Source organism: Camelus dromedarius, chromosome 2, assembly GCF_036321535.1.
Source record: "Camelus dromedarius isolate mCamDro1 chromosome 2, mCamDro1.pat, whole genome shotgun sequence".
Classification (NCBI taxonomy): Eukaryota; Metazoa; Chordata; class Mammalia; order Artiodactyla; family Camelidae; genus Camelus; species Camelus dromedarius.
This window is the reverse complement of record NC_087437.1, coordinates 80,038,664-80,065,030: the sequence shown is the minus strand read 5'-3', so window position 1 is coordinate 80,065,030 and position 26,367 is coordinate 80,038,664. Positions and strand designations below refer to the sequence as shown.

Genomic DNA, 26,367 nt, shown 5'->3' with positions numbered 1-26,367 from the left:
TAAACACAGCACAGTATCTGGTACATAAGAGACCTCAATCAAAGGAAGGTAAAAAAAGATTATTGAATGTATAAAATCCAAAGAGCAGTGTTTGTGACAGAACTATATCAATTTATATAAAATTGAGTGAGAATTAAAAGTGAAATTATATTTTTCTCACTCCAAGTTCAATCTTAAGCAAATAAATTATAAATTCACATTTTGGAAGAAGTTATTTTAAAAAGAGAATTTAATATGAGAAATATTGACATTTGACAGCGAATCACTTAGCATATAACTTCCTTTATATTGCTAAGTATAAAACACAGAGCCTCTTAGTACCAGTTTGAGAGATGCAAGTGTCTCTTTAAAATAACTCTTCTGAATTTCTTAAAATTCAACATTATATGTACAATCATCTCCCCTTTTCCAATCAGTTTAAATTTATGAAGGTACTGAGCTAAAAAAAGTATAAAAACCTATGATATATGTCTTCAAGGTTATTATTATCTAAGAATATGTTACTAAAATGTCTTGTAATATTGGCTGTGTTCGGCAGTTTTATACACCATTGTTAGCACCAAAGTAGGGGCATTGACTGCTATACTTAGTTATGTTGGAGAAGAAGGGAATTGCTTCTGCTCAGGTTCTCTAATCAGAGTTTGCTGGAGCCACAGTGGAACAGCAAGCATTTCACGTCACCCCAGGGTAGACCACAGACACAGGGTGTCTGACCTGGTGACATGAAACTCAGCTAAGTTTTTTAAGCCAGGTCAAGACTGGGGTACACATGTCTAGAACTGCACCTGCCCAGCAGCTAGAGAGCCTAAGCAAACAGAGCATTATGCTTTAATGAATATAAAGAGTCTCAGTGTAGTCTCCAAATCTCAAGCAATCCCCTTTCAGAAAAGAATTTTAGGAACTGGGACAAGTGACATCTCCAAGCTTGCTACTGTGAGTTGATGGTCAGGTTTTCTATGTGCCGAGGAAATGATGGAGAGAGGACTGAGGATGTTAACAGTTCAACATTATGTTTTATCTTGTGAGTGGAATATAAAGAGCCTCCCAAAGTCTTGAAAGTGCCATGAACACTGCCAATGGTACAGGGATCAGAATGTGGATATTGCCTATGCAAGGGACACGGGTGTCATTTAAAATTCTCCTGCTTAATGTACCTTAATATTAAAACACAGACCAGTATGAATACAATTATAAATATAATAATGTGATTCAACTAGTCAGGGCCATTACTAGCCCGTGGGACCCCATTGTGTCATGCAGTCTAGCTCCAGAGCAGGTGGCTCAGCCAGAGGACCACAGCCCTGTTCCCATCCCTCTCCACTGGATGGAGAGTGCCTTCTGTATGTTGGACTATGCTGTGTTCTTTACATACTTGTAGTTTATAAAGTCTTATAATCATCATCTTGGTTTTCAAATGTCAAATCTGGAGAACGACTGAGGGGAGATTTGAATCCATAACAGCTGATATCAAAATCAATGCATTTTCTGTTAAAGCAAGCTGCCTTCTACCTCTACTTTCTTCTCATCAAAAAAAATCCATTAAGAATTTTAATCTCCATGACAGAGATATAGGTTTTGTTCAGAGCCTAGAGATGCCTCTTTTTGACAAACTACTACTGCTATTAGTAGACTGTTTCAAGTGGCACATGTTTCTTAACCATTTTTGGTAAACACAGATGTGTCCAGTTTAGTCCACGGTAATAATTCTCTCTGTTTTCACAAGGAGGGCCTCATCTTCCTTTTCTAAAAGTAATTTTCTCCCTCATAATGTCCATATTATCAAACACATCTATTAAGCAAATTGCATTCCTTACATAAGAATTGTTTATTCCGTTTCATAAGAAATGATCTATTGAAGGGCATACAGTTTGAAAAGCTAAGGAAAACAACTGTTGGTAAATGGCAACCAAAACAACCCCACTGAATTTATTTTATAGCAGATGGTATCCAGGTAGGTCTTGCAGCAAACTCGTATCAGAAAGATCTGGAGTTGAATTTTAGTTCCTCTACTTGTTTTCCATGTCACTTTAGAATCCTGAGACTTATTTTTCTTTTCCTTTGTATGGAATAGTAATTCTAATATCATCCACTGTTTATAAGGATATGAATGAGAGACTTTAAGTAAATGATCTGGCGCACGATTCCTCCTTTGTGCACAGTGTCCACTCAGTAAGTGTTATTTTTCTACTGTGAGGGCATATAAAAGCTGGAAAGCATTTATGAATAGTAAAAACTCATCAGTGAAAATTCCAGACTCTAAATCCCTAGGGGTGGGAGACCTCTCTAGATTGAAAGACAACAGTGTGAATCTAGAGTGTCGGTGCCTTCTAGGAATTAATAGGACCCCTTCATGAGAAGGAAGTGGGGGGCACAGAATCGCTGTGTGTGTGGTGGGACGTACTATTCAGACACAAGCTGCTGTCTTTCCTAGAAGTCTTCCAAGGACTCCCAAAGAGCAAGGCTGTCTTAGTCTTTCTGAAGTGCCCTGAGGAGCCAGACAGTGAAGGCATAGGTGTGGCCAAGAGAGCCCAGGGTCTGGGCTCTTGTTTATGGAGTGTCCTGGGGATCAAAGCTAACCAGACATGTGGCTTTTCTTCAGAAGTCACTGGGTTTGTGCCTGAATGGTATGTTATAATGCTGAAGGAAGGAAACTCCTGTTGAATTAATATTTTTTTTTTGTCTGTTTTTGGGAGTAAACTCATGGTTTCCTTTCCCACATCCTCACCAAAGTGACTTTGTTCACCATAAACTTGTTATGCTCAAATGATGATTCAAAAGCAAGATGTATTTCCTTCCTTTTGCTAAAGATTTGATTAATCATCTAAGGGTAGATCTTTAAGAACAGCTAAAACACCATTTTTCCCCCAAACCCAAAGCTTTAAAAATGCACTAAATTATTTGAGTAAGCTATTTACAATTTTTTTATTTTCCTTTTGTTTTTTATGCACAGACCAAAACCACCAACCTCAAAGATTTTTTTTTCCAGTGCATAAGCTGTGCTCTGAGAATAAGTTGGGCATTTCCAGAAGATATTTTAACCTTATTAGGCCAATAAAAGGACATCCAGGAAAATTTAAACATCAGACTGACTGGTGTTTAAGCATTAAAGTCAATTTATATTTATTTGTTCAACACACATTGACAACTTAAAAAAATCACCTTCCATTACTTTCTCCTAAGAATTCAAGATTTTCTTATGTCTGTTATCAGTTATTGTTATCCACCAATGAGCAGTCATTGGAGGGACCATGATGTCATGTCACACATTGTATTTTTCTGTTTTCCCTTTTGCTTTATTCCTGTGTTTTCTGAGAAAATGATGCACAAACCATTGATTTTTGAGAAGTAGCAATATTCTAGAATTCCTTTGCCGAGGGGAAAATTTCCCTCACATTGTTTGGTCAAGAATATTAAGAATTCTCTGAAAATCAACTATTGAATGCTAAATCCCTCTGACTATGGACTTGAAAGTGTAGCATTGCCTCCAAACTGGTCAGTCTGCCCAGCTATGCTGTTTGAATCTGCCAAATACTTGGTTTGAGTTCTTCCTGTTATAAAAAAAGAACCTTTCTTTTGCAAATGTTATGGTTCATATCTTAATTCTTCTACTACAGAAGCCTAGCTTTGTCACCCTTGGCAAACTGGAGTCAAAGAATAAAAAATAATTTTGAAATATTGTAACCAAAATCTCTGCCGCATTGTTAATAAGTATTTCTTAATAATCCTTAGGCCTTTAATGAGCTTTGCCTGTATGAACGTAGATTGCCTGCCTATGCAACAGTGAGTTGAGATCAGCTTCAGTCTTCCCAGCAAATAGGAGTGAAGGCTGGTGATGTCCACATGAAAAGTAACTCTTTTCCAGGTTTTGCAATGGAACAAATATGGTTGCTGTTGCTTCTAACAAGTAGAGTGCTTCCGGGGTCTGCTCAGTTCAATGGCTACAACTGTGACGCCAACCTCCACAGTAGATTTCCTGGTAAGTCTGAACCCAGTCTTTTCTCTAATTGTATCTGGAAAGCGTGATTATGTTTGAATAGTAAATCATTTAAATACATATGGAAAATGAGGGGGATATCCATCTATATTAAGTGGATATTAACAAATGGCAAATGACAAAAGACATTTTTCTGAAGTTGTAATTTATAACCACATTAACATACAAAGTGTTCATTGTAGTTTATATTATTATAATGGCTGCTCACAGATGTGAAAAATATTGGCTAATGGTTGATAAAATCAGGAGAGGCTAATTTCATTCAAAATTTGCCTAATTGATGCCTTTTTTCCTCATAAGTTAATTCTTTCAAAACTGTTCTTATATGCTAGTAGATTTATATATAAGTGATACTTAAGAAAGTATGAAATATTTTGCAATATTCAAAAAATACTATTTCAGTGGAATGTTGGTCACCACCAAAGTATGCTTTCACATACTACACAGCTTCAAAATGCATTTTACAGCCACCCATCAGTATTGTGACAGGTATGAGATTTTGACCATATTGATAGATGTGTCCCACAGTTTCCCAAAATCTACACTTTTTACAGGTAATTTAAGGTTCCATTTAAGTATTCATCTTTTTGCATCAGCTAAAGTTATAGAACCACAGTTCAATATTTACAAAACAAAGACTAGACAATCTGAAACTGCTTTTCTATATATGCCATGCAAACTGAAATAGCTTCTGCCATGGTTCACATTCTGTGCCAGTAGTCCTGTGTCTGGAGCATGCCAGGGCAGCAGCACACCTGCACAGAGCAGTCAGTAGGTGGTTATGTAGCTGATGTGAGATTTCTAATTTATTTGAAGAGGTAAACTGTCTTCTCCAGAATAAAGACAAGAGTATGCAGGAATGTCTTCATGTGCCCAGACCTAGCAAGCAAGCACTTGGCAGGTTAGGTAAAATAAGGAGATCAGAATGGGAAATGACTCAAGGTAAGTCCAGAAAGGTATGTTAAGGTAGGGTTCTTAATGATTTTGAATTTCACAAGTGATAGGGCTTTAAAAAATATTTTTATTATGGAAAATTTCAAATATATGGAAAAGCAAAGATTAGTAAAAAAGCACTCATACTAATCATCCAGCTTTATCCATTGTCAACATTTATAAATTTTGTTTCACTTTTCTCTCCTTCTTACTACCCCATCTGTGAAATATTTTAAAATAAACTCATTTTTCATGTTTCATTATATATATCTAATTAAAAAGAACTTTAAAAATCATTACACTTGTATGTCTAATAAACTTAATAATTCCTTAATATCATCTAATTCTCATCCAAGTTGTCTCCAAAACATTCACATGGTGCATTTATTATTCTCTGTCCTAAGTCTATTTTAATTTATAACAACAGTCTCTTGCTTTTCTAGAATGCCATTTATCTCTTTAAATAATCTGGTCATTTATTTTGTAGAATTCCAACACTCTGGATCTGGTTGACTATAACTCTGATGTGTCAATTAACATTCTCCTCTTTTCCTGTAACCTGTAAACTAGTTAGACCTAGAGGTTTCAATAACTTCAGGTTCAATTGTTTCTGTGTTATTGGTGTAATGAAAGTGTTTTTCTTTGTAGGCAATGAAGAGCCATTGTGTCTTTTTAAACCTACCTTTCTAAGGGTTTGGTGTGGTCACATTTTGTTTTAGAAAGCAGACTTTGGGGGAAGTATGAAAGCCAGAATGAAGTTAGAAGCAGAGAGAGAGATCGTGAAGGCAGTGGTGGTGGAAGCAGCAGCAGGAGACCGCTGTTTACAGATACAGTGTTTTGTGGTTAGACTCACTGGGTCTGGAACTTGAGGACTGATTCCATTCGGGAGGTGAGAGAAAGAGAAGACCAGAGGATGTTTTGGACTTGGATACCTGGATGTTGATACTATCGACTGACGCCACAAGTACAAGGCATTTGCATGTTTTAAAAAGAAAGATTGGGTTTGAAAATAATGACTTTGAAGTGCTTTCAGAATGTAAAGTGTCAGCCTCTACCCAGAGGTAGGAAATATGGACCTGGGTCTGATGAGGGAGGCGGAGACCGAAATAGCTGTGTGAGAGCTGAATCCCTGTGCAGTGAGTGAGCAGTGAATGAGTATAGGAAAAGGAAAGGTGTGAAAATAGACTGTTGTTTAAACAACTGTTGTGGTGAAGGAGAGAGAGGAGTAAGCAGAGCCAGCAATGTAAATGAGAAAGGAGGGTTTTTGGATTGGAGGACAGTGGCCAGCTGAGTATACATGAGCAAAAGGAGAATATTCAGAGACTGGGAATACTAACAAAAATATAATTAATAGAGTGAGGGAAAAATATGGAAGAGATCAAAGGTACATACAGGTGGAGGAGTTAACCTTGGAAAAGTGGTAGCTGTTTCTTTGATTTAGAAGAGAAGAGAAATAAAAGACACAAGCAGAGAAGCTGAGAGATGCTAACTGTGTTCACCTCCTCGTAAAGCGGGAGGCACGGGCCCCCAGAGAGAGAGAAGCCAGAGGCCTGGCTGGGGACTGGGAAGGGCAGTCAAGTTTTACCCTGTTACGGATGGAAAAGAAGGCCAAGATGGAAGACGACTGCTCGGCAGAGAGGACCTAGTGGATGCTGTAGTTATTATACTTGTAAATGTAAATAAAACATGTAAATGAGTCAAGGAGGGCCTAGGACAGCAAAAGAAAATATTTTTCATATGGTGAATTTTAAAAATTATGTTAAAACATCCATCTACAATGGTACCCACTGACCACCACAATGTCACCTGAGATAGTTGACTTCGCTGCTTCATCCTAGGTATGTAGTGTCAGAATTTCCAAATATGCTATAAATCTGTATTTTAAACCCGGCAGTTGAGTCTCGTGTGCATTATGGTTGAAAATGACTGACAGTATGCTTTATTATTTTCTTGAGTCCATTATTCCATTTAAAAGCACAGTCGTGTATTGGGGCAATATAACTAAACACAAAACTTTCTCCCAACCCAGGAATCCTTTGCACAGTGATAGTAGAGATGAAAACACATTTATCATTGAATAAGCATTAAACCAGAATGTGATGCTTAGCACAGGCAATCCACTAAGAGGTTGCAAAGGCAGAAAGGGGTCTCACTCTTTTACATAGTCAAGCAGAGGCAACCCCTTAAAACAGGTTTTCAAAGTAAATAATAATTAGTCCTCAAGTAAGAAAACTTGACCAATCATTTGTCACATATAGTTCATCCTGAACTTACCTGGTAATTGAAGTGACAATCTGTGTTAGTGTATTGGCTTTATCCGAAGGAAAAAATTAAATTCTCGTCTCTTTATAAAAGGAGCTACTTTTACAATTTGGAGCAAGGCTCCCTCCAAAGAAGTTAGGGTCCTCTCTCCTCAGGCTGTGAGAGAAGGCTATTTTCCTTACAGTTCTGAGAGATGGTTCCCAGGTCCTTGAGAAAGACATCACTGGGTCATAAAGCTGACAAAAGCCCTGTATAATTTTCAAAAGGATTTACATACATTTCAAGGAGAAGAGAAAGTACTTACAAGTTTTGTGATATAAATGGACTCTTCCTTTATTTTCAACAGGGAGAATTAAACTGCTTATTTTTAATTTGTATTTGTCCTTACACGTGTTAACACTTTTAGCACTATTGGGCTCAGACGCAAATATCCAAACTTTCCAAACCTATGCATACATACACACACACACACACTGTTGCAACTTGAAATTTATATTAAAAAGATCTAAAATAAGATAAATAAGATAAATCAAATAAATAAGATAAATCAAAAGTTCCAGGAGAGGCTTTAAGTTTATATGGGTGTTCTTTCCAAGTCAGCCCATTTTTGCAGGTTGTTTGCGAAAGACCAGCATGAGCAAACAGAGCCTAAAGGTTAATTGCTCACTCCCCTCTTGACTTGTGGTTTCTCTTCCACAGCAGGCTCACCCTTGATGTCATCAGAAGCTCCACAAGCTGCTCAGATACTCAGCAATGGGATAGAATGAGAATAAGTCTGGCAAAGGAGAGGGGCTATCTAAATGCAAAGTAATGTTAATAATGATGAGAGTAACCATCTCACCCTATCTGACCTTTGCTGTTTCATGACATTAGAACTATTTTCTATAATTTCCATGGCATTTATCCTTGAGTCAAGGAAACCACCATGGTCTAATTCATTTTAAATTTAAAGGGATATCATTTAATTTTGAAGTAGTTAACTCTTGGCTATCCAAGCTAATAGCAGGAAACTGATGCTATAATTGTGCTCTTCCTAGAATGAAACACAAACCATAGTTGACTTTTAGAGTACCAAGGAATTACTTTGCTGAAGTGAAGCATACAGATAAATGCATTTAGTCTCCGTGACTAATGGATACCTTCTGGAACCAGCCCCTTTTTGGGCGATGGTAGGGTCAGCCTAAACTTTCAATCCTCTAAAGAAGTCTTTAATGATAAAAGCACAGTCAAGGAGAGATTAGGTTTATGACACCAGAAATTTTGTGGCCTGACAGTTTTATAGTGAAGTAACTAGTCATGAGAAACATGGGTGGGTCAAACAGAATGAACTGTTTAATTCTGTGTTAGGCTTTGCTTAACCATTGCACTGTTCTGTGCCCAAAGACAAAGTAAGAGTGAATAATGGAATAATTATCCCAGGGAATACGTGCTGGCCCTCTGTGTAGATAAGAAAGGCCAATTCCTCTGCCTTCCTACATAGTCATTGTATTTTGGTTTCCAAGTTGTGAAGAGAACGTCTGTTTTTGCTTTGCACCTGTGACCACATTACTATACCGGATAAGGCAGAAGTACTGATCCAGGCAGAGACTGCTGATCACATCCTGATTAATCTTCAGTGATAAAGTGCAGTGGAGAGATGGGGAATTAGTTGGCAAATTCAGTGACTGAATAATTCAGGATCCATATCCTTCTTTATTTTAATAACAAAGGTCTTTATTGCATGGATTTTCACCTCCTCTCTTGTATAAGTAAAACCTATGTGCTTTCTTTCTGCTAGAAAAAGCTGACCAAACTCTTTTGGTCCCAAAGAATGTGGAGCAGCAAGTGTGAACAGCAGTCTGCAAAGTTTGCCTGAGACCACATAGCATGTCCGACAGCCCTGGAAACAACAGCTTGTATTTGCTAATGAGAAACAGATGTGGGAAACTGAGGTGGCGAGGAACCTGTTCCATACAGAGAGGAAACCTGAATTCCTAACCCACTTTAAATTCTGCATCAGCTGCTGGTATTTCGTGTAGATGAAACATCAGTATCCCTTTTGAACTTCTTGTTTCTTTAGCAGCAAAACCTCAATATTGTATAAAAACTCAAGAGGAAGAGTAACTTAAAAGAAATTAGTTAAAACAACAAATATAACATCTGTCTCTAAGCAATTTTAAGTTTATGTGGTGCCAAAAGTTGCTACTCTCATAGAGATAGAAATGGAAATGATATATAAATTACTTTTATAACCTGCTAAGATTATATGGTTTTGGAATATCTACTGGAGTCCAGGGAACAAATTAGAGTTGACTCTGTATCCATGGGTTCCACATCTGTGGGTTCAACCAACCTCAGATTGAAGATATTCTGGAAAAAAATTCCAGAAAGTTCCTAAAAGCAAAACTTGAATTTGCTGCAGGCCAGCAACTATTTACATAACATTTACATTATATTTACAAGTATTTACATAACATTTACATTGTACTAAGTATTATAAGTAATCTAAAGATGATTTAAAGTGTACAGGAGAATGTGCGTAGGTTATATGCAAATACTACATATGCCATTTTATGTAAGGGACTTGAACATCTGTGGATTTTTTTTTATTTTGATATCCAAGGGGTGTCCTGGAATCAATCCCCCACAGATTCTGAGGGGTGTCTGTCCTGTATTTCCAGGTGAGATATCTATGGCACTACAAAGCAATACACTCTTCAGCATACAGAAAAGGCCTTCCTATTATACTGAATAGGTTTTGGTTCCTGTGATCGGTTTTACACCAATCCTATCTTTAAGTGCATGCAAGCCAGACCACAGATACAGGTGCAGTCATATTCATAGGAATACCTGCATCTGAACTGCACAGGACCTTCATCTGCTCACAACTCACCCACCCCCACCCCATGACTCCTTCAGTGGTTTCAGAGACTGCCCAGGGCATAGTTGCCATTTGAGGTGACTGTCCTGCTCCCCTGGTTATTAAACTGCTATGAATTGTGGAATAGGGTAGAGGTGAGGTAGGAGAAGACTGATCCTATTCCCAATTTTATTTCACACATCTACCTGAGCACTGAAGTAGACTTATTTGGGCTCAGTCTCACAAAGCCCTTCATGAGCCCTCTTTCATTGTAATTCAAAACCAGTTAGTTCCTCAGAAAGGAAGAGAATCAAACACACACCCATCCCTTTCATGATTCATGTCTCTCTCTCCTGTCTCTTTTTCATCCAAACCTTTCCCTCTTGTAAGCATGTAAATCATACTGTTTGGTGGGAGTGCTTAGTCTTACCAGATGGAACCCACCTCAGGGTTAGCTTCTGCCCAATCAAAATATATAGTTGTGACTAAGCAACTCAGTTTGTTAAAAGACTTGTGTAGGGGAAGAAAAATTATTTTCTCTCTACCCCTGTAGGTTCTTGGCTGAGGCTCCCTGTAATAAAAGACAGGTTAACTAGAGAAAAACAGACAGAAGTTTAATAACATGTAAGACCTGTATTCATGGGCGATACCCAGAAAAACTAACTCCTTGAAATGACCCAAGCCACTACCTTAAATACTATCTCCAGCTAAAAATAAAAGAAGATACTGGGGTTGGGGAAACCAGTTACAGGAGGTTATCAGGCAAAGCCCAGTAAACCAGAGTATTGTCATTTTGGAGATTTAAGTCAGGAGCATCCCTTTGTAAGAGTTTCTGGAGATTTAGTCCTTCCTCTCTTCCTGGTACAGAGAAGGAGACATACTTACAAATGGAGATTTCTCTTATAAATGTAAATGTCCTTTCAGAAGGATAACTTCCACTTGTTTTCAGAGATTCTCCTATGGCTGCTTTTTCTTAAAAAAAACAATCAGTTTAAGATAATCCTTATGCCGAAAAGGAGTATTTTGGGTGGCAAATTCTGCTCCCCTTCACTTGCAACACTGGCATTATCTGGGAGCTTGTGAGAAATACACAGATAGGCCCCATCCCAGATCTATTGAATCAGAGTCTGCATTTTAATAAGATCCTCTATAATACATATTCATGAGACATGCTGATTGGAGCATGGTATTCATGATGTCTTGCCAGCTTTATGTTGTTACATAACCAGTGTTTATGCCAACCTCAGCTGGCTGTTATGCACTTGCTTGCTATTAATGACAATAAGTATCAGTATATCTATCACTCTTAAGGGGAAATGGTTTAAAAATTCATTATTAATAATAAAACAAGGTAATTAGTCACCAAGACCGATGCACTTAAAAAGGCTAAATACCTAAACAAATAGCAAAAATGCATTAATTTCTTATTATTTAGTGTGTTGAATTAGAAACTATCTGACATTGAGCATTGTGATGTTCATCTAAAACTCTGAAAACAGGAATCATCTCAGGCAGTTGGCAGAGTAGAGACAGGAAATATGAGTTCTGGATGAACAGTCAAGATGAACTCATCATTGTGCACGTATTTTCTTTGTGCATCTTGGAACTTGATATTAAAAAGTTAGAAACCATGCATGCTGTTTGTGAATTTAATCAAATTTATTTTAATAAACACTTGCTGAGTATCTGTTAGGCCCTCTGAGAAAACCCAGAGCTTCCAATGATTTCATAATCTAGTTGGGGAAGCAAAATATCCACTCTCAGGTAAGCAATATAGTAGACTCACAATTAAGGTGATATGGGATAGGGCAGAAGAGAATGATTATATTTCATTGGGAAAATGAGGGAAAGTCTTATTAAAGGACACCTGAAAAATTATCTTTCTGTTTTCAGCCCATTTCTTACTGAGTGCTCTCAGTGGGTATTTCGTCTACTATTATTGTTTATAGTGGATATGCTGAGTATTTGGTGATTATCACATTTATAACTCTCACTCTTTTCTGTCCTCCAAAGATTAGACTCACATTTCCAACTTGCTGCTGTATATTTCTGCCATCCTATATGTACCTCAGCCTCTCAAAAACTGAGCTCATCGTCATTTTCCTTCCTGTATTCCTTATCTCAGGGACTAATCCACCCAATCACTAATGCTTGAAACCTCAGCATCATTTTGACATCCCCTTTTCTTCACGCCATCATCTAATCAATTTCTTATAAAATTTAACCAGTTGGAACTATGTCCTGTCTTCCCAACAGTCCCTTCCAAATGACTCTGACCTACCAAGACATGGTTATACATAACATGGTCATCAAACCTCTGTCCTATCATTACCAGGCAGCATTGTAATGGTCAGCTTTTCCTCTGTCTCCTTTACCCAACCATGAGTTCCATGAAGTAAAGGAGTCTTGTTAATGTCTCTATCTTCAGAGTCTAGCACAGAGACTAACACATAACATGTATGCAATAAAATGCTTTTTTTTTTTTTTGGAGACTTTGTTGACATGAATTGGCATGCAGTTTAGATTTTGAAAATAAATAGGACCAAATAGCCTCTAGCCTGTATAAAACTGGTGGCACTGGCTTTGTGTTTTTAACTCCTGTGCACCCTGCTCTCTTTTTTTACATTATACACTGACACCTAGAATTGCTTTTCATATAAATTTTTACATTTTCAGGTCAATAGTAAAGGAACATTTTGAGCCACTGCACTGCAGTGCTGAGTACAGTTCAATTTTGGGATGTTGCTGTGTTTGTATTGCAGAATATATGTGTGCAAATTATTTGAATACTTGCATAGATCTGTGCTCTTACTGTTACAGGTAATAATTAGAAAATGTTAAAATAAATATTGACACCACTGAAAGGAAATGTGGGTCTCAAACTAAACAGTATTAAGATGAGATAAAAATCTTTCAGTCTATCAAAAGCTAGAGATCTTTAGCCTCATCTGGATGCCATTGAATGGAAGCCAGTTGAATATGAAATTGTTGAGAAAAAGACCAAGGCTAGAAATACTTGTTAGATATGTGAACAATATGCTGCAAATATATTGTCATTAGTTATGTCTAAGAGGAAAAGTGTAATTAGCTGTTCTAGGAATGGAGCTTTATTGGAGATAAAGAAGTAGGGTGATGTTTTTATTCACATATACAGAATTGGATCCACCCCCTCTTTACACCCATTTAGATGGTAACCGTATTCTGCGAACCCCAAATCAGGATTCATTTTTATACATGGTGAGATAGATGGTGACAGGATATTTAGTGTGACAGGATATTTAAATCTACATACTTTTAGAAAACCTGAGGCAAACTCGTTGCCTGATAGATAGGTAAGAAGAGTGCAGAACTTTTCTTTATTTTTATCTGAATTCAATTGAATACTGCATTTTTTATTACTATGAAAAGCTTAGCTTGATTACATATCAGGGGAAAAATCACCATTTTGGCAGCATAGCTGCACATAAACTCTGTATGCAGGCCTACCATTTTAAATATATGTAGTATCTTTAAACACAGAACGCGAAAAACCAAACATCTAAAGGTATTTAATTCCTTGGTTTTTTTGTTGTTAGCTTATATTCATTGGGCTGTTTAATATTCAAAATATCGTTCAAAGGGATGCTGCAATTCAGGCCAGGGATTGGGCAATAAAAATGCTAAAAAATTTAGTTGTTGAGAGCAACTCTTATTCAGTAACTCTGAAAAAATTTCTCTACTTTTGGCAGGAATTACCCTTTGGCAACTTGAAGTATCTTTTTTTTTCCCCTCAAAGCCTCATAAATGGAAAAGTTGTGCTGAGTAGATGTCTTTAGTATCTACAACCAGGAAAAAAAAATGTGTTCCTTGGAAGGGACCGTGAAAAGTCTTTAGAAAACTGGGTTAGGATGGATTTGAACAGATCCCTTTTCTTACACTGTAAAAAGCCGTTAGTTTGTTATCGTTTCTTCAAGTGAGATTAGCTTGTAGCAAATTCAGTTCCATTGCAGGGGTTACAAGTCTTCAGGTATAAAGCAGAAAACAGAGGAGAACTCTATATCTGGATAAAGCAGTCACTGCCATTGTTAAGCTGTTGTAGACATCAGTTAATTCCTCTCAAACAAAGGTGAAGCTGAAGTCTTTAACTGGTATAAGAGAAAGGAATGATACCTCTCTCATAACGTATTTAATGATATGGATTCACTTCAATACATTTATGATATGCAGTGATCTAGTTAAGTACTCTAGGGATACCCTACTCTGGTATGACCTCATCTAAATTGATTCTCTCTTCAGTGATCCTATTCCAAATAAGGCCACATTCTGATGTGAAGATGTGAAGATGCATCTTTTTTTTTTTTCTTCTGGAGGAAATGGTACAATTCAACCTGTAACAATTACCAAAACCAATAAAAGTAAAAGCTTCTGCCACTAGAGAGTTACCTTGCAGCAGCCAAACTCTCCATTTTCTACATATATTTTGTTCATTATAGGTAGAAAAATAACATGAAAAATTTATGTGTGTGTGTGTGTGTGTGTGCACGCGCGTGTGTGTGCCTGTTCACCTCTATAGACCTGGAATGGATCCCATCACGGATAACTCATGAAATCACGGAAAACTACAAATTGTTTTTCACATTTCCACACCAGTTCATTGCTTTTATGACGCCCTGTCACTGGCAACGTTTTCTCAGGGTAAGCTATGCATTTATGTTTGAGTACCAGCAGATTCATTTTCATTTTCCTTCTCTCTAGCATAATTTAATAAAATAAAATGAAATCTGGATGGATGGCTTTTGTTACTACATCCTGGATAAGATGGGTTACAAAACACCAAAGTGCTCAACAGTTTGGCTTAGGCTGAATTTTAACTGCTTCTTCCTGACACTTGGGAAAATGCATCATTTGTAGTGCGTCTCACTGCTCTAGACAGGTGATCTAAATAATTCAGTTACTCTCTTCTGAATTTCCTCAGTGACCTAATTCTTTCCACTCAATTCTCCAATCATTTGACACTGCTCGACCAACATTTAATGCACCTCCACTGTATACCAGGCACAAGGAACAGAGATGAACTAAAATCTCTCCACTCAAAGACCTCTCCTGAGATAACTAAACCAAAGACTCTTTTTCCTGGATATTTTTCTTAATAACTTTCTTGTTAGATTATGGTATCTTCAAGTAGAAGAATGAATCAAACAGATCAAGAGGATGAAAATACATCAGGGGATTTTTAAAGTTATTCTTGGACCCTGTGCTGTGCTTTTGTGACTTGTTTGTTTTTCATATTTTTTATTTCAGCTGAAAGAGACATCAATGTCTACTGTGGGGTACAGGCCATTACAATGAAGATTAATTTTTGCACAGTACTTTTCTCCGGTTATTCTGAAACAGACCTGGCCCTGAACGGAAGGCACGGGGATTCCCACTGCAGGGGCTTCGTCAATAACAACACCTTCCCTGCGGTGGTCATTTTCATCATCAATCTCAGCACCTTGGAGGGCTGTGGAAACAATCTGGTGGTAAGATTAGTGTGAAACTGTGTGCTAGGTTTGGGGATCATAACTAAAAAATTTCCCCATTTCATGAAATAATCGGAAGCCCAATGTATCTTCCGAGAAAAAAAATTTCCAATAAAACTGAGCAAATCACTTTCCTTTGCCTGTCTGAGGCTTCTGCTCCCAAACATAGGATTTTATTTTCCCGTAGTGGTTCTGTTTCCTGTAGCTGGCAGTTGAGGGGCCTGAGACTGACTGTGCTACCCTAAGCAACATTTTGTGTGAGTCACATTGAGCAATATTTCTCTACAGTTTATCATTAGCTGTGTTTCTAATGCTTTTTATAGAAGAACCTTATCATACAAACATTGTTTGTTCCAGTGAGTTTGGCAATGAATCACTTGGCCTGTTGCTTCTTAGTGACTTCTTTCAGAAAGAAAGATGAAATATAGGATGGGGAAGTTAGAATCTTCTATGTATCATGCTTACCATTGAATGATCCACACTACTGTTTTGTAAGAGGGCTGTTAGCACTTCCAGTGTGAAATTCTTCATTGTGTGGGGCTGTCCTTTGAGTTTCAAAATGTTTATCACATCCAGTCTTACCCATGAAATCTCAGTAGCATGCTCTCCCCAGTCATCGGGGAAATCAAAACGCCTCTTCAAATATTTCTACCTTGAATGAGAACCACTAGTCTACACTATTCATTTATTTATTCATGCACTGAACACCAAAAGTTGAATTGAAAGAAGCCTTCATTCTCGCAGGAATTAAAATCAATTGAAGTTAAAATACTGTGATTTGGAGAGTGTTACCCTGAAATTCATTTAGCACTATTTTTCCTTTTGCCTACTTCAATATGGTCTTATTCGTAAATCCTAGCAAAGGCAAAAAGAAGATTAAGTGAGATTAAATTAGCATGACCACTTAGCCCAGTGAAGAAGGAGAGATTGGCTTTTCCCCTTGATAAATTACTGTTTGGGATGAAGGGGAAGGCTCGACTATTCTAACGACAGGGCTTTTAAAACTTGGTGGGAAACGGGAGACAGGAAAAAGAGATTTCTATGAATCTCCTTTATCTTTTCCCGGAGGGCAGTTAGAATGTTGTGCCCATGACCGTTTCCAAGTCTACAGCTTGAGTACTGTTGACTCTTTTCATTAAAAGCATTTATCCATCTCTCAGAATTGTGTGCAGAGAGGTTATGAAGTGGGCCTGAGGGAGAGTGAGGGAGAGACATGGCGGTGCTTATCACACTTTGTCCCTGCTTCCTTGCGGAGGGAGGGAGCCCTGTGGAGAGCAGCAGCCTTTCCCCTCCTCCCAAGTAGCTCACCGCCTCCCCTTCAAGGAGCTTTCTACTCTGGATTTCAGTCTTGCCCTGCTGCCGAGAACAAAACTCGGGAGAAATGGCAGGCAAAGTAAGTGTGCATGTCTTTTCTTTTTTTTTTTTTTTTTAAGAATTGAATAACTCTGGTATAAAGATTGCTATATATGTATATATATGTATATGCGTTTTTTTCACAGACAGAATTCATATGTTTAGCTAGCAGTTCAGGCAGGCAATGAGTGAAGGGGAAGTTTTATTTATTTTTTATTTTTGCCTTAGGTGTCACCAGCTTTGGAGTCTGCTACAAGGACAGTCACTTATGGGAAAAATTAAGTAGACTACTAAGACATTTGGATTAGACTCAAGATGTTTTCATTCATAATGACTCTGGCTCTCTTCATGACTCAGCTAGACATTTCTGCAGCTTTGCCCACATGCTCCTAGTTCATGTATTCTCTCATTGGAAATTAAATGTTATACATCTCCATAATATCTGCTAAAATATTTATTGAGCATCATATTTATTTGACATGGTAGGGGAAGCTGTATTCCTCTATGGTCTAATGAAGATCAAGAACATAATTGATTACTCCTGAAATGGTGGTTCTTAAATTTTGGGAGGGTTAGAGAATTCAGTGAAAGCTAATCAGTCCCAGGAAAATAGATAATCTTTTTATATAAATTCTGGGAGTTCGTTATCCCTCCGAAGCCCATTGCCTTGGAAGAGGGTGAGGATCTTCAAGTACCACAGAGGAAGACCCTGAGAAGATTGACCCCCACAAAATTTGCGACCTTAATTCCTTTGTTTAGAGTTTATCTCGGGGGCTCCAAGATGCTGGTGCCACTGTGCTATGCTGAAGACGCAAAGGCAAACGAGACCAAAGAGCTCTGGCTGGGGATGAGGGGCCTGACGAGTCAGACCGCTCATGCACCGTGACTGCTTCCATAGTGGAGATAGATGCTGTGGGGGAACAAACGTTTCCAGGGAAGGTGAGATCTGGGAGGAGCAGGATATGTCATGGTGAGGTGCAGGAGGGAGGAGGCAGAAGGAGAATGCACAAAGGTCAGAGCAACAACGGCCTTGGGACTGGAGCAGTATTCACCCACCAAGATTGGGAGCCAGGAGGTGTGAAGCTAACATGGAAATAAGATCAGATTAACAGAGGTCTTATACCCATGAGCATTTTCAAATTACTTGTTATAGCCCCCTGAACATATAATCTCACCTTTCTTATTTATGAAATTTGAGTAAAGTGTCTTTGGTAAATATGAAGTTTTGTTTAGCTCAAAGACACATATGATTGCTTGTAAGTAGCATTATATGTATATAATTTCAAAACCATGCCATGTTATAGTTGAAACTGACCCTGGAAATGGTCCAGTCTAATATTTTATTTTACATATGAAATGCCTAGATTTATATGTAGCTATTTAACCACTGAGCTCGGTCTACTGTTCTAACAGGTATCCACAATTCCTGGAGTCAGTACTTATGGAAATGCAACTTCAGTACAAATAGGAAATATTTCAGGATATATTGATACTCCAGACCCACCGACAATCATCAGCTATCTACCTGGGCTTCTTTACAAATTTAGTTGTAGTTATCCATTGGAATACCTGGTTAATAATACCCAGCTTGCCTCGTAAGTTACATTTTTATTCTTGCTTTTTCATATCGTCCTTACGTTTGAGTCATTCTTATCCTTAAGGGATTTATAAAGGTAGTGAGATTTGTTGAGAATAGCTAAACACAATCTAATGGGAACCATATTAGATCTTATCTATCTATCTACAATTGCTATTGTTATGATGCATATCAACAGCTCAGTTTTAATTTGCATCCCCCTCCCCCAATTAAAACTGACTCAGACTAGTCAGTTATCTGCCTTGGGTTCTTCCGGTTCCCTTCAGAATTGCCCAAGAACCCAAGATCCCTGAATGCTTATGCAATCCAGAAGGGCCTATCATGTTCCCAGTGTATAGAACATTCAGTCACCACATTGTTGGGTCCTGCTTGGCCTTATTCTCAGCCATCTGCTCTCACTGCTGGACTCTGCTGCCCCAGAATCTGAGCTCTCCATGCCTCCTGCTGAGGACTCACCTGCACAGGTGCTGATGGTTCCCAGGAGAGGTGGCATCACCCAGAGCCAAAGAGCTTCAGACATGGGGCTGAGGTCATTGCCTTTTGATTATAGTCATGTATTCATTCATTACTCTCAAAGCACATATTCCACGACAGGTTACCATCCACATTACAATATAATCGTATGAATTTGTCAAATATTTTTGAGAAAATTAGGTGTTGGAGTAAAAACTTTCCCTCTCCAGGTCTAGGGTTTTCTATCACAAAGGTAAAGTTATTGTTTAATCTTAGTCACAAGGGAACATAGGGGACACATTTTGCTTCATTTAAAAAAATATTCATAGATGATTTTTAATGGCACAGTGGTGATAAAAAGCCTGGTTAAAAGCAAAATTTTGATGTGAAAAACAAAAAAAAAAAAGAAAGGCCTTGAGTCAGAAGGGTACAGGTGGAGAGGGAAGTAGGTCATAGTCTCTCACTCTGATCCCCTCAACTTCCCCACTAAATACTTCCCTGAACTTCAGTGCATGTGGAAATTTATTCATTTATTCAATAAGTATTTATTGTACACCAACTCTGTACCATGCAATGTTCCAGCTGTGAACAAAGAAAAACGAAATCCCTGATCTCATGAAACTTCTATTGTAATGGTATTGATGAAAATATATTTGCATCAGATTCAAATTTTTTTTGGAATGATGTTTTCTGCAAAAGGTCTTATGTATGTAATAAAAAATGGAAAAAAGTATTTCTTTATAAATAAAAAAATCATAAAGAACAGTTGATCTTTGCTTGATCCCTCTTTCTTTGTGATTATCTGTTCAGTGATTTAAGCAATATGCACACTCCAGGCCTAGTTAAAAGTATGTCAGGGTTGCTCAAGAGTTTTGGTGCCTTAAATCTGACATTAAGGTATAATGGAAACCTTTAATTTAAAATCTCATCAGTGCTTTCCTTTTACACACTCTGTTCTAGGTCCTCAGCTGCTATCTCTGTGAGGGAGAACAATGGTACATTTGTCAGCACTTTGAACCTGCTCCTTTATAACGTAAGCTGATGGGTGAAGAGTGTTCTTTTCTCTCTTGCTATTCTGAGGAGCCATTTATGCGAATGGCTTTTATATAAAATCTTCCAAAAGCCACATTAATCCTGTTATACTTTGGTACCATTTATTTATCTTTACTATAATTTTCATATATCTTAGCGATAAAGGTATACTAAACACTCCATGATTTTCTAGAAATTAATAAATGATATAAATTTTATTTCATAAATGTGATTCTGCATAGTTATTCCAAGTGTCTATTTTTATGTGTATTTATTCATTTGTGTGTGTATGTGTATGTGTAGCCATAGTCAGAGTCAAGATTTTGGGAATAATATATTTGTGATAAAAAGATAGGAAATACCACCATAAAGGTGTTTAAAAAAAAAGACAGGAAAAGCCCAAATGATACTTCACTTGAAGGCATGGTGCTTGGTGATGAATGTGTTAACATTTTCAATGTGAGTTTTGGCTGTTGTCAATTCTGTCACATCTGAAATAATTTGGGATGACTCCATAGTATTGTCTAAACTTGTCATGTAAATATCCACAGTGGCAGTGAAAAGTGAAAAATACATGAATTTCTATTTATAAATCTAACATTAATCCCCCAAATGATATTTTCATGTTGATTAAAAATTTTTATTCATACATTTTAAATGCCTGATTTAAATATCAATTTTTCAATCTATCAACCAACATTTTTGTAAATTATGAATCTGATTTTTACATTATTATTCATGTCATCATGGCACTGAGTTATAATTCATGCAACGGATTTATAAGTCAGTGCTTTATACTTTGAATATAATGAGCTATAAATATTGTAGTAGGACATTTTCCAAAGGCATTTAAAAAAATCATGTTTATAAGTTTGTAGTCTGACACCATAGAGTTCTAAACAACAAATTAAAATGTGTTGGAATGAAGATTGCCTTTCTGTCATTTCTGAACTTTTTTCTGCAAGGAGAAGCTGCCAAGATACTTGGTTTTATGATACTCAGCAGATATGCACCAATATTCATTCCCAGTATGACCAGATATTTATTATTGTTGTGAGCAATATTTTAAAATTAGAACGTTTCTGTCTGTTGATTTATATGTGTGAGCTCCCTGAGGTAGAATTGTGGTGACTGGTTTGGATTCAGTATTATTTGTTATAATTGAGTGAAACAAAAATGAGAATTCCCAATCTTAAAACAGCAAAATATATACCCCCATGACATTTACGGATACCACTGTTTTCTATAAAATTAAACTATTTTCTCACTAGAAAATTATAAAATCAAGAAGTGTGGATTTGCAGAAAGCTTTGCTGTTAAGCTCTTTTCTCTATCATTAGAAATGGTATGGTTAATCCTATTGCTAACTAGACCTGATCCTTCAAAGAATTTCTGGAATCTTAAAGCCAAATGGAAACCTACAATTTGATGATAACCTTAAGACTTTAATTCTATGGTAAAAAAGATAATTGCTTGATATCAAACTATAAATGAAACACCTAGTACCAAAATCCTTCTTACTTTTAACTAATTTGCAATGAAAGTATTACTAATGGTTGAATTAATAACTTAAAAGTTATTTATTAACCAGTTATTTAATAAAATTCAACCACTTCCCCCAACTAGTTTTTTTAAATTAACTATTTTTTAGATTTTTATTATTTAGTTTTAGATTTACAGAAAAATTCATCTACATGTACAGAAATTTCCTATAGTCCTCCAGTGCCTGCACATAATTTCCTCTGTTATTTACACCTTGTACTGTAGGGCATGTGGCATATTTGTTACAATTGATGAACGAATACTGATATATTATTAACTAGAATCCATAGTTTATATTTAGGTTAAAGCTTCGTGTTGTATATTCTATGGGCTTTGACAAATGTATATAACATGCGTCCATCATTACTGTATGTTACAGAAGAGTTTCACTGCCTCAAACTAGTTCTTTTTTCCTTAATGTGGCACTATTGTAGTATTTTGCCATCTTATAGGGCATTAAAAATCTAGTAATGTACGCTGAAAAAACTGATATACTGTAGCTAATTGATCTAAAACCACATTTATTGTTTCTTTGAAACAGTAACATTTAGCTACCCAAATGTAATTTTATTGTAGCATTTCAAAATAAATATTATTTTATAACCATTAAGGGCCGTATCTTTCTATTTCATATGCAGTTTTTTATTTGTAGTCCTTAGGAATGATGAAAAGTTTATTACATACCTACTAGTCTTATTCTGTGGTCAGTTATTTGGAAAGGAAAAGCTGTACTCAGTTTGAATTTAGTGCAATTGTTTATTTCTGTGTGTTTGGGGATCCAGTAAATGTACTAAGGAAAATTTTACCTATAAATACAATGACTTTTATTGACCATGTGATTTCAATATATGCAGGTTATTTCAAGTTGAACTGTGATCTTATTTTTGCATAGTATAAACAGATCAGTTTTTTCCTCTGTGGAAACTAAAAGTGAGAATGACTGTTAATTTGAATTGCACCCAAATAATACTATCTTCTAAGCAGATACAGAAACAGTAAATCTGAAACTGAGTTATGGTAATTATGAATGTTTTTTAAAAGTTGAAGAAAAAATCTAAAATAAATATAATTGATTTTATGGTCAATATTGTGCTAACAAGAGTAAAGGCAACTATACAAAATGAAATCAGAAGATTACCTTTTCGAAGAATTTTAGGAGAAAAAATTGATTTATGATTAAACCATAGCTGAGTCATATCATTTGCAAATGACTTTGTAGTATGATACTTGTTAAAAAGCAAGTATTCTTCTGTACAATACTGATGCAAGCACAAAATGAAAGAGCTGTGTAGTTAATGAAGTGTGGATAACTTAAAGAAGTTGGAAAAGGAAGCCAGAAAGATAAATAAAAATACCACCTATCAGAAATGGTTAGAGGAACTATTATAACTATTATCATTTATCACAGAAATATAGAAAATAAGTGCAGCATATAATCTCTCATTTATCTGGCTTTATTTGGGAATGAAGTGTTCCACATAAATGCAACTTTTTCAAAAGTGAAGCATCCAAACTATTATTGTTTTAATTTAAGAAATTCAATATCTGTTATTTTCTTCCTAGCCTTCTTAAACAGAGTATGCTCTGTATTTTGCATTGGCTTGATGACTTTGAGGTTTCATAATGAACATTAAAAACTTCCCTGTGCTACAAAATAGCAATATCCTCAGAGTTATTAAATTTGAGGGAAGCAACTTGCCTCCATGCTAAATGATTTGACAGCTTAGATTTTTTAGAAGACTTGTTTTTATTCTACATTTTTTCTGTTTTTCTTTATTATCACTACTCAATTTTAATCTGCAGCTTTAGTCTACAGCAGATTGGAGAGTGATTTAAACAAGCTTTCCAGAATTGGTCTGAAATACGGGCAAAAGGTAGAAATGAAGTCACGAGACACAAGTACCCACCATGTAATGTAGAGCAGGAATCTATGGCATGCATTTTGGCAACTCAGAGAACATACTGGTCTCTTTCTTGGCTTTCTGTTAAATATTGCCAAATTGCCAGATAAGTCACTTCGGGTCAATGAGAGATTATCAAGAATATAAAGACCTACAGCTTCAGTGCCAAAGGGCTTTAACTGAAGCAGATATGACTTAAAGAAACTGAAAGTTAGCCACTAATATAATTTAAATAAATGGAATATTAATCTAAATAAACTAAATATTGATAATTGAATATTAGAAAAGCATGTTAACCTCTCACTAGTAACCAGTGCATATAACTTAAATACCTTGAACATTAAGTATCATATGTGGTAAACTATGGAAACAAAAAAAATTTGCATGGAAGTGAATTTGTCACTTGGATGTGGTTTAGGAACAGTTCTGCCAAGAAACTAGAGGATAAACCAAGTCCTTTTTGGAGATGGTTCTGTAGGTTTATGTTGGTTTGCCCCCTCTTTCTGGTAGGGGGAATTAATTAGGTTTACTTATTTATTCTTAGAGGAAGTCCTGGGCATTGAGCGCAGGACCTTAATCGTGCTAACCAGGTGCTCTACCACTTGAGCTATACCCTCCCCCAACTCTTTTTTATAAGACACTATATACATATATATATATGTATATATTTTAGTAAATGTGCTGTTGTAGGGAAGACAATGGTGGATTAATTGCTTATTTTTTATCATTAGGATTCAACCTACAGAGAGCAGTTAAGTATCCCGAGTATAGGATTACCTTTGAAAACCAAAGTATTTGCAGCTGTACAAGCTACTAATCTGGATGGCAGGTATTTTCAAACCCTTATCTTTTGTTGATTAAAACATTTTGGCTGTGTAAAGCCCCATGAATCATAAAGTTGGCGCATTCGTTTTTAATTTAAAAAAATATTGTCATTACCACACCATTTCGGAATGAAAATAAATCGAAATAACAAATTACACAGATTAAGAGGTGACATACACTTTATGCCATTAATTGGAAAAGTACAATTCTTCCCATAAAGGGGGGGGGGGTAGTGACTGGAAGAGGGCATGGGGAAATCTTCTGGGAGACTAGAATGTTCTGTTTTTTCATTTGAAAAATGATTAATCAGATGCAGTTATTTTGTGAACACTTATGATTTGTACACTTTTCTAAGTGTATGTTACTCTCCAATAAAAATTTATTAAAAGACAAAAGAACTTTTCCCATAAGGATCTGAACCAAAGTTACATAATACAGTCCCCAGAAATATCTTTGCAAGAAACAAAAACCATTTGAGTTTCATATGATACTTAGAGAATCCAAAGTGATCAAAATTGAAAGGAAATCCAAAAGCTGAAGATCCATTCCTGCCCTAATTAAAACAAAATTGTAACATGTAACTGGTTTATTTTGGGCTTCTCATTTATTATTATTTAAACTTTGCAGCCTGAGAAGATTACTCTACTCGAGAAATTTGGTTCTATTTTCTCTTTTCTCTTTCTGTCTTCATGGCATTTCTATTCTTGGATATATATGATTCTTGATGTGTGATGGCAATTTGTTGCAGACTTTTAAGCACTTTGAGTTTAGGACAACATTTTAATTACCAAGAAGTCTCTGCAAATAATTAATAAAAACTATTTACCACGGAGTAACGTGTTTGTCAATATCTACCTCCAGAAAGGAGATTCTGACACTAGATTATTCTTATTTCTTTCTGCAGATGGAATGTCTTAATGGATTATTGCTATACGACCCCATCAGGGAACCCAAATGATGATATTCGATATGATCTCTTCCTTAGGTGGGTGCCTGTGTCTTATATTGATAGAAATGGCCCAGTTGTAGATAACTGAAATAGAGAAGCTAAGTCAGACAAACAAATTATACAGTACTTTTATAGTTTTTGAACTTAAAGTTTTACATTTTGAACTTTTAGTCCTCATAAAGTTGTAAGTATAACAGTGAAGAACAGTTTTCAACATGAAATACTGATATGGCTGTTGTTGAATGAGAGTTGAAAGTAAGTTTGGTCCATCAAAGATGTTTTATTCATGTTTAGGACATGGGACTATTTCACTGTCTTAGGAAAAGCATGATTAGGGTATTATTGGCAATAAGAGAAAGGCAGAGAGGGTACTATTTATCTGAAACTAGGCTGTCTCATGGTATGTCAAAAGGAGAGTAAAATTAAACCAATGGTCTAGATAATTTAGACCCCAAGATGCTTTTCTTCATTTATCAGTATTTAATATGAAAGTGTAATATAGCCTACCACTCCTTTTTTTTTATCAGAGCCAATAACTTCAAGTTCATTCTGCAGTAGACAGTGACAGAGTGAATGTAATCTACATTTGGGGAAAGGGGACATTGATCATAAAAACATTCAATCATCCCAGTCCCCTTTCAGAATTTTTATCTGACAGGGGAACAGACTTGAGATTCGAGCAATGGCTTCTAATCATGCTTATAAAATGCAGTGGGCTCTGATCACGGCTACTTATTGACACGTGATGGGAGTAATATAATGGGAAACCAAAAGAATAAGTTTTATTGGCTAGTTAAGGTTAAGATGATATTCATAGGGTATGGTCAAACTGACATCCTTATATCCTATTGCTGGAAGTTTTATTTTGGGCAATACTTTTGGGAAAAAATGTCAGTATATATTAAAAATCTTTAGAAGACTTCATATTCTTTGATTCTATGTTTATGAATTAGGAAGCATATTCTAAAATATTTATGATTTTTTGTCAATCAGTGCTAGTTAAAATAGTAAAACATGGGTACCAAATGCATATTCAGCAGTAAGGGAATGGCTATTTTAATTATGCAGAACCAGTAAGTTGAGAGCTCACACAGGCACTATAATCACATAAAGTTATTTATAAAACAGAAAAAAAAATGGTTCTATTTTATCTCTTCCCCTTCTGTCTTCTTGATATTTCTATGTT

General features: G+C 36.3%; 1 protein-coding gene across 2 annotated transcripts in view; it reads left to right on the top strand.

The window, feature by feature from the left end:
• The window catches only part of ZPLD1 (zona pellucida like domain containing 1), a 291,846-nt gene that overhangs the window by 253,584 nt on the left and 11,895 nt on the right, over window positions 1-26,367 (top strand). For both annotated transcript variants that reach the window (XM_064495786.1, XM_010978421.3), the window contains 6 exons: window positions 3,863-3,976; window positions 15,309-15,529; window positions 18,296-18,477; window positions 19,893-19,965; window positions 24,139-24,236; window positions 25,137-25,217. In XM_064495786.1, the coding sequence (XP_064351856.1) occupies window positions 3,871-3,976; window positions 15,309-15,529; window positions 18,296-18,477; window positions 19,893-19,965; window positions 24,139-24,236; window positions 25,137-25,217 (761 nt within the window). In that variant the 5' untranslated portion in view covers window positions 3,863-3,870. The remainder of the gene's footprint in view (window positions 1-3,862; window positions 3,977-15,308; window positions 15,530-18,295; window positions 18,478-19,892; window positions 19,966-24,138; window positions 24,237-25,136; window positions 25,218-26,367) is intronic.